The 12,393-nt window shown below is 45.7% G+C and overlaps 1 protein-coding gene across 1 annotated transcript; it reads right to left on the bottom strand.

The window, feature by feature from the left end:
* Nucleotides 1-9,528: 9,528 nt before the first annotated feature.
* On the bottom strand, nucleotides 9,529-12,015 carry N7489_011670 (uncharacterized protein; the record flags this gene model as incomplete). The annotated part of the gene is made up of 3 exons (XM_056717419.1): nucleotides 9,529-10,900; nucleotides 10,947-11,638; nucleotides 11,686-12,015. 3 exons carry the CDS (start codon nucleotides 12,013-12,015, stop codon nucleotides 9,529-9,531), a joined length of 2,394 nt encoding a protein of 797 aa, XP_056565041.1.
* Between the last annotated feature and the right edge of the window lie 378 nt (nucleotides 12,016-12,393).

The following is a 12,393-nucleotide window of genomic DNA, read 5'->3' as shown; positions in this document are numbered from 1 at the left end:
TCCTTGCTATCAGGTGGCGGGACGTAACTCCGTGTCGTATATTTGTTCTCCGGCGGACTCTGTACGGTATTAGAGGTCTTATGCCGTAAATTATACCTTAAACGCCAAATGCTTTCTATAAACTCTTAAAAACGACAAAGTAGATCCAGGTTTACTTTCAGGTTTCCGCTGCACGTGGAGAGAAGGAGCATCTCTTTACCGCCCAACATCAAGGCGAGTCCGACTGTGTGGAAATAGGTGACGAATACAGTAAACACCTATAGCGTATTCCTAAGCTATTTAGGTCTCCCTCGCTCAACTTTTTATAGGACCATAGCCATGCCTACTGTAACATTCGTGATGACGATGCTTTTTGGCGTTGCGATATGGGCCGATCCAAATCCTACCATGTGCGACGGGATATCCGCAACTGCGATTTCTCTACAACTCCATGCGTTTAAGTTTGAACTGGCCCAGGGAGCTTTGGCTCTGATACTACTCAATGTCCGAGAAACACCAAATTGCTCGGGCCAAAGCGATGCTTGGACGAAATCTATGCTTGCGCATGCTTAATTGGACAAAATATGCCAAACCCTGTCGTTACTCGCAGCTTTCGGCCCAATCGCACACTCGACAGTCGGTTGTCAACTTACAGTGTAATTAAATAAGCTCTTCGGCGTAGACCGACCGCCAATCTAGCTTCGCATATAGCGATGTCCTTTTTCTATAAATGCCTTTACTCCGACCCACAGTCCTGGCAGTATCTCGAGCTAATAAGGGCTATCCTTTCATGGGTGGAAGAACTTCGAGAGCACTGTATAATCACTGCTTACTAATTTCTCATTGACTGTGCTATAAAACATTGGCGCCTTAAGAGATGTTTCTTTGAATAGTCTGCTTTCTTTGTTTATATGTTGGATAGATGAGGTTGCGGGAACATAATATAAAACAGTTGGGTTCTTCCTTGGACAAAAACAATTGATAATGTACTGTATCTTTTGTATTGGATCACATTGGGATACTGTAAGACTGGGCTCCCCTACTTTTGCTACTTGTCACGTTGGCCTTGAAATCCATTTATTTGCCAAATAAGCTCCCATCTTCAACAACTCCACGTTTCCTTCGGCCATCAACTTTTCTTTGAGTTCTCCAGGAACAAGATGCAATAACATGGGTAGCGTTCGAATCATCCGGTTGTACTTTGGGTGCGCAGTCGCTAACTCATGTAGCAACGCTTCCCCGTCGCTAAAAAAATCACTACGATCTTTAAGATGATTTTTGAGCAGGGCCAACTGTGTTTTACAGAGCTGCTCAGTTATCTTTAGAGCGCTGCGGTAAGTAATTGGACCCAAATTCATAGCCTTGGACAACGCTCTATTTTTGAATGGGGCAGAGGTAATAGATTGACTGGATTTCAAGCTGTGAGGAACAAGTGGGGGGTTTCCGCACTCTGTTTCGCTTGCGGAAATTCTCCGTGCTTTTTTCACTAGTGCGATGCAGTGCTGATTCATGTTCCTTTTTAAAGCAAACAGCCCGCTTAGTCTGACACCCGGGGATTGTTGTTTCTAGGTTATTATGCTTCGAGAATTCGCTGGCTTCCAGGGAAACGTCGGGACTGCCGACACCATTGGTCTCTTCAGGTAATTCACGTGGAGTTCGCAAACCACAGGATGTTGAGGGTAATTCAGTTGGCGCGATAGAAGGCAGAATCATAGAATGGTATTCGTTCTCGTTATTCTTTGGTTGAGCAGGATCCATGATATGAGACTTGCTCGCAGCTGTAGAAGGTCGCTTCCTTGAATGGGCTTCCATTGAATGAAGGAAGAGTACTAAGAGAAGGAACACAAGCTACTCTGCCATTTATAGGTTCTTGGAACGGAGTTGGGATTTGGGGCATTACAGATACTAAGTCGAAAGAAAACCGGGCGCCACAAGGAAGTAATCCCGATCGAGGATTCCAGGTGAGACCTATGTCAAATGAGGACCAAAGTTGAGAACAATACGATGGTACCTCACCTTTCGTCTGGGTAATATGGTAATATATGATGGTCGTTTGTCACTTTGCAAGCGGTTCAGCAGAAAATGAACGTTGTGCTCACCGCCGATCGTCCTTCGATATTTCTTGTTTAGTCATATAAAACTAATTTGAAGGGATCAATTATCAGGCCGACCTGTCTTGTGGCTCCATCACATTGTAAAATATTGAGGCACCAGAGACCACTTCAAGTTCAACCAGACAGGATTTGTTGATGGAGGCACACTCTGAGGGGATTTGCATATGAAACAATGTAACATATAGAAAACGATATAAAGCGAGGATGAGCACAATCGCCAGTTTATTACAGCCGCATAGGAAAACGATGATTCACTACATTCACGTAAAAGGTAGACAGCATGGAGCTACCGCGAACACTGCATATCACCAAATCCAGCTTCTGGAGGAGACCATGAAGCGGGCATTTTCAGAGAGTGCCCAGTATCACGGGATTTATTATCATCAAGTTCGCAGACGGCCCCATCCATCCTGGCTTCGGAAGGAACTTGTTTATTTATGCGCAGGAAGCAAAGGGATCAACCAATTAAACGAGGTGTGGTATAACACATGGGTATTTCTTATCAATTTGAAGATTGAAGGAGATACAAACGAGAGTCTCATACAAGCCCTTCTACAGTTACACATGAAGGTAGAGATGATCGAATGTACAGGCAGGGGACCCAATGAAACTACAAAGCGCATGCGCCATTTGAGAGACCATATCCCATGGTCAGCTGATGGGATAGCGGAAATGAGAGATACGGAACACTGCCGATACTTTGGCAAAAAGTTTGGAGTAGGAAGGGACATCTGATACGCAAGGAAATCTGATACCGAACACAAGAAACGTGGTAGGAGAGCTATAACTGTAGCATGAGTTGGCTTTGGAATACATGAGGGGATTTCATATTATCATGTTTTTCGAAGGGTTTTGGGCTGGACAACTGTCCTGAGCGCCCAGAAAATGTCGGCAATTGTATAGTGAGCCTCTACTGTTCATTCTGTTCTCTGTCCTGCCATGAATAAGAGCTGCAGACCTGGTCACTTCTTCTATGGTTAAGGGCATGAAAATAAGCCTATCAAATAGACATGTATTTAACCATAGATCCCTTCGTCTAACTAGATGTACTTTGCAGAAAACTATGGCCCTAATGCAACACGCCCGGGCAAATCTTTATTTTCTCCGGGTCATTCAATTGAAAGTGTATCGCTGTGACATCAATTTCCGAAAAGTGAGGTACTTTGGGAACTGCAACCGCAAGCTGAATAAGCTAATATCCTCTATAAGATTTTGTCATATTTTTTGTCCCCACCTTTTGTTTCCTTGCTGCTATCTAGAAGGCAAACAAAGAGAAGCCAATAAACTCCCTCCATTCCACTGATAATTTACCCATCCTTGAATTATGAATAGGCAGAAAATCGTGATATTTCCATAATTTCCGGCGCATCTGGGAATGTGGCAGCAGCATTGTCTGCTTTCGGCTGGGTAAGTAAACCTGTGCCTTTACAGGACCTACCCATTCGCCGAAAGCAAAATCGATGTAAATAAAAAATGATTGCAAAGAGCAAAGTAGCACCAGAGATGCTTCCCAATACTAAACCCACACCATGGCTCGACAAGGCCCGAGATGCGCGAGAATTGTCCATCATCAATTTTTCTACTGTAGTCTTCGTGGCGGTCGTCGGCACCGTGTTGGTTGAACCCATAACCTGGCTTTTGGTGATCGGATTGGGCATGCTAAAGTTTAAGTCGTCGGAATCGGGAGCGTTTTGCGTTGTTTGTATAGGCTGAAGATGACGAGAATATTCAACGAAATGCGAAGAAGGTCCCAAATCCCCGGTCACATAACTACCGGTTTTCTTTGGTTTCGACCGAGTCATAGCGTATAGAGTACCCGAAAAAGTATCTTCGTCGGAGTGATCCACCGAAGTTTGGTCAGAAAGGGTTTGAAATTCTCTTATTGATGATGAAGCGTTCATTGAAGTAGTTCGAGGCGGCGAATACGAAGTGGCTTGGCCTGTGGGAACATAAACGACAGATTCAGAGGTTCCTGTGGGATCATGATCAGAATCAACCGAGGGCCCTGTATATTGTGATAAACTTGGGCCACCGTTGGCTGTTTTCGCGATTTCAGCTTCAGCTAAACTGTTAAAAGGCAATGAGGCGCGATTGGTCAGTGAATCTTGAATTACTAATCCGCCCCTTCCTAGCTCATCGTCAACCTTGAAATATCCGGTTATACCGTTGGTCGTTTCTCCGGTAGTGGTGCGAGGCTCTGACCAAGTGAGGGTAAAGGTGTCCGTTCCTGTCTCCGATGAACGTGTTTGAAGTGGCGAGGTCCAACTCTGGGCTATTGGGTTTGAACCTAGCATAGTCCATTGTAGAATGGTTGTAGCTTTGGGAGGGTAAATTTCGGACGTAGCGACTGTATTAGACCATATTCGCAGTGATTGACTATAGCAAATATTTCAGCAACTAAGCTGTTTCAAAATAGGCCAAACAGACCTTGGTAGGCCAGCGCTTTTGGTATAGGGTGCCGGGGCTCCATTTCCAACATCGCTTTCAGTCATTTCCTGGATATATTTATGCTGACGAGTTTGGACATTCTAAGCCAAATTGTTACAGTCGGAAATCAAGGACATGTCGTCGCTAGGAGGCCACCGCAAACTAAATAAGACTATTGTAGTCTCCGCGCGTTTTGTACGGGTCGATGAATAGCTCCGTCCGAGTTTTAGGGTTCCATTGCCATTTGTTCAAATTTTAACCCGTTTCTGCCATTTAAGCAATCTACTAATTTATTGATGCCCGAAGGAAGGCGCCGGCGGTTGGTCAATGAAAGCCAATATCAGCAATACTTAATAAAGTCTCACATAGCGGGTGACGTGACCCCCTCAAATTACACCTTTCGCCAACCAAGCCGTCATTCAACCTTCGCCCTCATTATTTCCATCCCATGCGGATCGTCCAATTGAAAAGTCACACCATGTTTTTTTGCCCAAGACAAAAAGTGTAACCACTGAAGCCTTTGATATTAATGCCAATTTATCAACGCAAGTCGACCATCCACCACACTTGGCTCTACATGCAGCGCCAATTATTATGGCGACTAGTGACTTGATTCTGGCTACAACTAATAGGAAGCTCCACTAGCGTTTGACCACAGTACCTCTCCCGAGCGTCGCCTAAAACCCACTAGTGCTCAAAGCTCTCCTCATCTGGCGCCTTCGATCTATCTACTGTTACAGTACAAACCTTTCTACATGTCACTTAAAGCATGCTGAGAACTAAACGGATAGTCATTTTCCAAGTTTTCACATAAAGCTCCGAAATATACATAACTGGGTCTGTTGTACTATGGCTTCTCGATAGGTATGTTTATTCAAGCCCTATCCTTGACCGGTTGCTTCTCGTCAGAGTTGACGCTCTCAAACCCTGCTTCACCATACCATTATCTGGGTATCAGCATAAAATAAAAAGGGAAAATCTGGCTTAATTAAGGGTATTGATTTGTGAAGGGTTATAGTTAACCTTTCTGTTTCAGTACTAGAAAATATTAGTTGAACTCGTTAGGGAGATTTCTACAGTAGTAGGAATTCTCGTCGAATAATGAGGACCACAAATTGTAGAACTTCTGGTGAAGCCTCTGATATCGTACTACACATTCCAGCAATTACTACAACGGATATTTTATCTCATCAGCTATAAGTATAGCTAGCTTCAGTTGAAAAGTCAATTTAGAGATGTGGATGCGCCTTCTTTTCTCACACTGTTAAACTAAGCGCTCATGCTGCCTTTTCTGAAATCAGTCACTTGGTTTAGCCTCATACTATTTTTCCCTTTGGTGAGTGGCTTTCGTTAAACTACTGGGCCTAATAAATAACCCAACTCTAGGCATTCGGCCTTGCAATTCCCTCTGCTGAGTATATAAGTAGCGTCAGTTACTCTGAGGACATTGCGAGTCCGGACGCCGGAGCTAATAGAATTGAAGCCACATTCATTAGGCACGTCTCATATCCTGTCTCAGAGATGGGAGCTCTCTGGTGCAAGCCATGGTACGTCACATCACGGTCGTTTTTTGAATCGTCTTATCAAAGTTATCAGCGCTTGCCACCCACCAATCTAATAGATACCACACTCAACATCGACGGCGCCTCAGATCACATTAGCTTCAAGTCATCTGGTACACTGGCTACCAGCAGTCTGACTCTTTGCAGAAGCCGGTAGCATGCTTTGTATTGTGGGAATAATTAGAAAGCTTGTTCGGTTCCAGTTGTTTAGCTTTAAGTTGTTTCGGGATGTAAAAAGATATATCTGGTTTAAGGCCAGTGTAGTAGCTTAATAGCGAGGAAGCATTGATGAACCTACCGGAATGATCGACGGGACGACTTTCGTTGGACGGTGGTAATTATAGGTACATGATCAGACTGATGATGGTTTCGTTTACCCGACCGCTCGCCAACGATTTGCAAGTTACAACAACTATATATATCCCTGTACGTACATGTATGAGCGTTTCACTTCCTGGAAACGAACCTAAAGCCTCGTCAAGGCCTATGCGGCCTAATTGATGTTCCCGTTACTAGGCCGCCCTTGTGGCGCGCGATTTCAAAACAGCGACGAAGAGAGGGTGGTGTCTGCAGAAAGAATTTATCGTGCTGTAATGGGACGCGCTTTGGATACGAAAGCGCTCCTGAGAAACAATCCAAGAGAACGAAATGTGAAATTAATTTCGGTCCGCCCTGTACTTCGGTACGGATATTCTTCAATTGGGAAACAGCCCTCAGTTTCCTCACACAACGTTGACGTTGACTATCTTGCTATGTAGTGCGACAAAGTCCTCCACAGCTCATTGCAACGCCCCAAAACAGTGATCGCTGGCAACTTTGGTATAGCTTCATTGGCCGAGTCACAGGGGTCATAGTCGGGTGGAGATTTGTGGACCGAAGGCTGAGGACGTTGGGTCTGTACAAGTTAGACACCCATACATTCAAGACGCCAAAAAAAAGCAAACTCTTACTATCTCCTGTTTAGTTGGTACGGCGATATCGGGGTGAGAATAGTAGGTATAGATGCGGCCGTTTGGCATTTCCATAACCACCCAACTTTTGATTGAATACAAGCGCCAGAAATCATTGTGACGGCGTAGCAAGTTTTTGAGGCGCTTTCGCAGCTGCTCCTTTTTTTACGCGACCCTCAACCGGCGCCATTTAGAAACCCGATGTTGTCGGACTGCAGCAACAAGGAGTTAGAACGTAAAAGATGAGATGGTGGTTAGTGAAAGGAAGCGGTCCAGGCCTGTTACTTATCTAAATCTGGATTTATGTAGATAGAATCACTGCTCCAGACATGTCGGTCTCTCATTGACAGATTGCTTTCAGAGCACTCTGAAAATGCCCCGGTCGGTTAGGAATCGGTCAAGTCCGTTCGTTCTGTAAACGTGCAGTACTACAAGCGTACCCACCAATCCGAATATCTCGTACTGAAATGATCTGGAATTTGGATTCCTCAACATTTTGCTTCATCTGTTATCAAGCTCTGTGGGAAAGTCTGCATTCATTTTGGTTGCAACATCAACAAAATCCGCAAACGTAATCTTTAAGTCCTATCAACCACTTGGTCTTCGGGAGATATAGAGCCGCCTCGGGAGACGCGTTCTGGAAGGTTACTGAGATAAATAAGTCGTTTACTTCCCGTTCACCTCATACGCAAACTGTCCTGCATATTCGTCGTTGTCAGTCTTCAAGGCTTTTCCATAATTTGTATCCCAAATTTGTCAATGAGTATGAACCATACGATACATCCTTCCGGACGAGTGGTGGCACGGACTAGGAAAAAACGGTTCAATCACAGTAAGCCCCCAATAACATGACTCGCCACATGAGTATACCGACAGTCTTCAAAGGGTTGCCAAAGGATGTTTCCACGTTTCAGGAGAGCTTTCCTAAGAAGGTACCTTTTCGCGCCCAGCACATTGTCTTACAAGCAGTGCAAAAACTGTTGGAGGAAATTGGATTCCGCTTTATCGAACATTGGCTACCTCAGACGTGTCGATCTGCCGAGTGGGTTTGTGCAGAATCAATGGAGCTGCACAGAATCTTCCCGTTTTTGAATCAACATAAAAAAAAGTTCTTTCCAAAGGCTTCCACCAGACATTGGCTAAGCTTCGCAGCCTAAGGCATACAGTGACCAATATACGCCATGCGGCAGTTCACAGAATTGTCCAAGATAGCGAATCCTTGCTTAGAATGCTTCAGGCTGCTGTTGCTTTCGCGCGCTGCATCGGCGACAAGGAGTGTACACTGCAGCTTGAATTCCTTTGCAGTTCTTTGGATAATTTAGTGCTTCAAATGGATGAGCGCTTACACCATCTTCAGCAGAGAATGATATTCCAGATTCGTATATGTCAGTCCCGTCCACAAGAGCTGATACAAAGGCGTGCTCTTCTTCCAGAGGCAGTCGGAAGGTCGACAGCACAAAATGAACATATGTTTAATTTACAGGTACAGACGCGCTCGAAATCAGTTTCACCTCTATACTCTCTCCAATTCTTTGTCGAACTCTATTTTGCATGACGCCATACCCTTTGCGGTTAGCTTAGCCCTGACCCATACTCTTGGCAGTGTCTTAGTACAGTAATAAATAATGGCATAGAAACGGCTATCGTATCATGGTTGTATGGGCCATGCCCTGTCTAGAACGAACCACTCATCTGCAAACAAGCCAAACAGGCTAGCTGGCAGGAAATTCAGGGTATAAGGAAATGCACGTGACTTAGCGATCTCGCAGTTCCTGGGAGCTTGGGCGCCCATCCCAAAGCTGCCGACCTCAAAAGGAGGTGGTTGCCCAACTGGAATCAGCGCTAGTTTCACCATAACAACAACAACATGCAACTCATACCACACGTTCGTGTATTCTAGACATTCGGTATAGTAGCTGGCAAGTTAAGACTTCTACAAGATGTCTACACTCTTTCGCTCTTTCTCCGCGCCACAGCCGTGCGCTAGTCTATAATTAGGTTTCGTTGCGAATTATATATTTTACCTATGGACTGTATTGGACGGGATGATACAGGGGCTGTTCTGTAAATATGATGTGTTCCAGGGGAATCAATCGTTCAACGGCTGCAAATTAGGCAAACTGTAAACAGACCGGAAAGTCGGGCAACATGTTGTCTCTTCCCGGTTAGAAGACTCTTCCACTAGCTGCCTGAAACAGCAACAGTTTCGATCATCAAAAAAGGTCTTTGTCCTGTCTTAGGTTACAGCTGGACACTTGTCTGGCACAATAATGGGTTTGTATCGCACATTCGGATCTTTCGGAGCACAACCTCAAGAAGCCATTTGAGAAAACCGAATATCGATCGATCATGTCTGGATAGCCAGCTTCTGAATTATGATGATTTATTTTGCGCTGGTAAGAAACTGAGGCTGCTGATTATGTTTAACCACACGTGTTTATTCTCTAAAGTATCGAATTGCGCATTTGACTGGCCCCAGAGTAAAGTAGCGGATAACTAGACGTCGGATTCGGCCGTCGACAACATCTCCTCGAAAGCAGAGTTGTCTAAGCGCGAGATATGATCAGACATATCAATATCACCATCAACTACAGCAGAAGATATAGCATCAGTCAATCCACATAACACCACGTGATCGCTCCCTTCACCGTTTGACTGCGAAGACTGCTGGTCATGGCTGTCCAGATCCTGTTGCAGCGATGGCAATCCAGTGGTCCCATCTGATAGAGTCGGCTGCTGCTTCTGCGATTTATAACCACTACTTAGTGCCTGAGCGGTAGAATAGGGTACACCGGCGAGATCAAGGCCCTTGCCAAGGGCTATGCGTCGAACGGAACTATTACAAAGCTCAAAGGCCCGACGGGCGGATGCATCAGTCATGCCAAGGCATTGTAGCCAGCAAAGTGCTTTCTTTACCGAAGCTAAGACAATATCTGGTGATTCATTTGTCCCGGGGGAACCGGCACTGATCTCAGCTGTCGCGCCTTTCGGTACCCTTACCGGAACTGGACCAATTGACAGCTGTAAAAGCAAGACCGTAGTAGATTGCATGAGAAAATGAAGTAGACACCACTGGGGCGCGACGTTATGGGCCCAATACATATCCGGCTGATTTGGCAATACAGTTATGAGTGCCAGGGAAGCACGGAGACAGGTCAAGGAGGCGTCGTTGCTAAAGCGTGATCGCGGAAATCTTGTCCCACTCTTCTGGTCAATTTCCGGGCGAGACAGGCATGGGCGGTTAAGAAGGATACGAGCGCTGTAATAGTGAAGAGCCAATGAGACTTGGCCATGTGATCCAGTTGCCGAGAGGGAACTACCAAGAGGCTCTTCAAAGGCAAAGGAAGGGTGCAAGCCAGACACCCATTGGTCCATCATTTTGTTGTAAAGGCTAATGCGGCTCTCAGTCTGAGCCCAGCCTTCCTGGAGAGCGCCGGCGCTATACACTCGATTGGTGAAAGCCTGCGCAATCGAAATAAGATCGACTAAATAGAAGAAATAGGTTGACGCGTTGGCCTCTGTAGCTTTCAACAACATCTGCTGATGCAAGAGCTTCTCGTGCTGTAGGTGAATCGACCATTGTATGTCATAAGCTTGAGCGGGCGCATCATGCTCACTTTTACCCAGATCAGGCACTAGACAATCAAGATTTACGAGGGGTAGCGGTGGACCAACAACACAGCACCCATCTCCAAGGTAGGAGACTCGGCCCGTCATCACAGACAGAATGTGTTCCAAGTAAAAAATCGACCACCACAGCCGTTTGCGAGCCTCGTTCGCCTCCAAGTCCATTTTCGTGTCCCCTATTCGGAGATTGAGGCCGAGCGCAATGGCCGAGCGTATGGCAATTCCTATCATTTTCCACGACCTACTGGATTAATTATTGCCATGTTACCAATGGTCCGAAGCCATACCTGTTGATTTGTGACAGATTAAGGAGGTAAAACGCCATAAGAGCCTCCGCCTGGATCTGCTGCAAGTCTGCATGGTCATAAAGGACATTTTCTGAAATATTCAGCGACTTGGCCCGGGCAAAGAACATCTTCTCATCGTCGTCATTTGTAGCAACTCGCTGGGAAAGCCGGTGGAGTTGACTGCCAATCGCAAATATCATATTCAAAACAGCCAACCACTTTCTGCCGGGATTCAGCAGGTGACCTGAGAACACGCGATTATACTGTTTTATGAATAAATTTTGACGAATTATTGGCAACGAAAAGTGAACATGAGCAAGATAAATATGAAGCAACTGGTCGGCCAGCACTTTTGGTGGTAATGAGAAAATATCCTTCACGTCTGGCTCAAAGAGACGGTCATCGTCGAGATGGTAATTCGCTGAAGCAATAGAGTCATCGACGGGCAGTCGGTGCTGTTGATAATCTTGTTGATCCCTCAAGGCTGATTCCTGTTTCGTGGCTTCTGATACTAGCCGCTGCATCCAAGCAACTTCCGAATTTTTCCCTATGTATCCTGTGGCCCTGCTTGCTTCGCTCCGATTGAGGTCTTCGTTGACGCAGTCCATATCGCGCAGTGACCCAATAGACGAGGTGGAATCGCTAGAAGGGCTATCTGGATGCTCATCCGTGGTCGGATCTGGAAGGCGGCCCTGTAAGGTATTAGTAACATCACGTTAAGAAATGGGAGCCAATGTACCTCCAGGGCGCGTGCAATGCGACTTGCAAGGGGCGCATCGACATCGACATTACGAGAAATATCCCTAAGCAATTCTTCGTAGACTCCAACTTTGAATAACGACGAGTCCAGTTTCTTTCGTTCTACAAAACGTTTTGATTCCGAGTAAACGCATGCTGCTAGGCCCAAAGATTGACACCGAGTGCACATTGGCTTCTTGCCGTCGCATTTCCACTTGCGTTGTCGACAACCGTCGCAAGCCCGGATAGTACGTATTCCTCGATCTTGTAACGTTCTTTCATTCGGTAGGCGGTGGATAGGAACCTTTGAATCTGTTTCATTTACCGACATCTGAAGCGGCTCAACGGTCGCGTCTTGATCCTGGTCAAAGGGATATGGTTCGAATGGCAATATGTTCAATAGATTGCCGAGTATCCCGAGGCCGTATGATCTGAGTCCGATTGGAAAGGAATGAAGAGAGGAAGGGGTAAAAAGCTCACAGGAAACTGTCCGGAAGGGGCTTACGAAAACCAAGGGGCGATCCAGTTGGCGGTAAGAACTTGGCCAGTGTTGTCGAAGCCTACAAAAATTGTGGGCCGTGATGAGGAGGGGCATAGAGAGTATCCTCCGTAACTGAATTTTCGGTAAGTTACATAGCAGAACATCATGTGACTTATCCTTACAATACATTTCGACGTTTTAAAACTTGCTAGATCAAACCTGGACTAG

Source organism: Penicillium chrysogenum, assembly GCF_028827035.1.
Source record: "Penicillium chrysogenum strain IBT 35668 chromosome Unknown utg000005l_segment0_segment0, whole genome shotgun sequence".
Taxonomy (NCBI): Eukaryota; Fungi; Ascomycota; class Eurotiomycetes; order Eurotiales; family Aspergillaceae; genus Penicillium; species Penicillium chrysogenum.
This window is presented reverse-complemented; position numbering and strand designations above follow the sequence as displayed.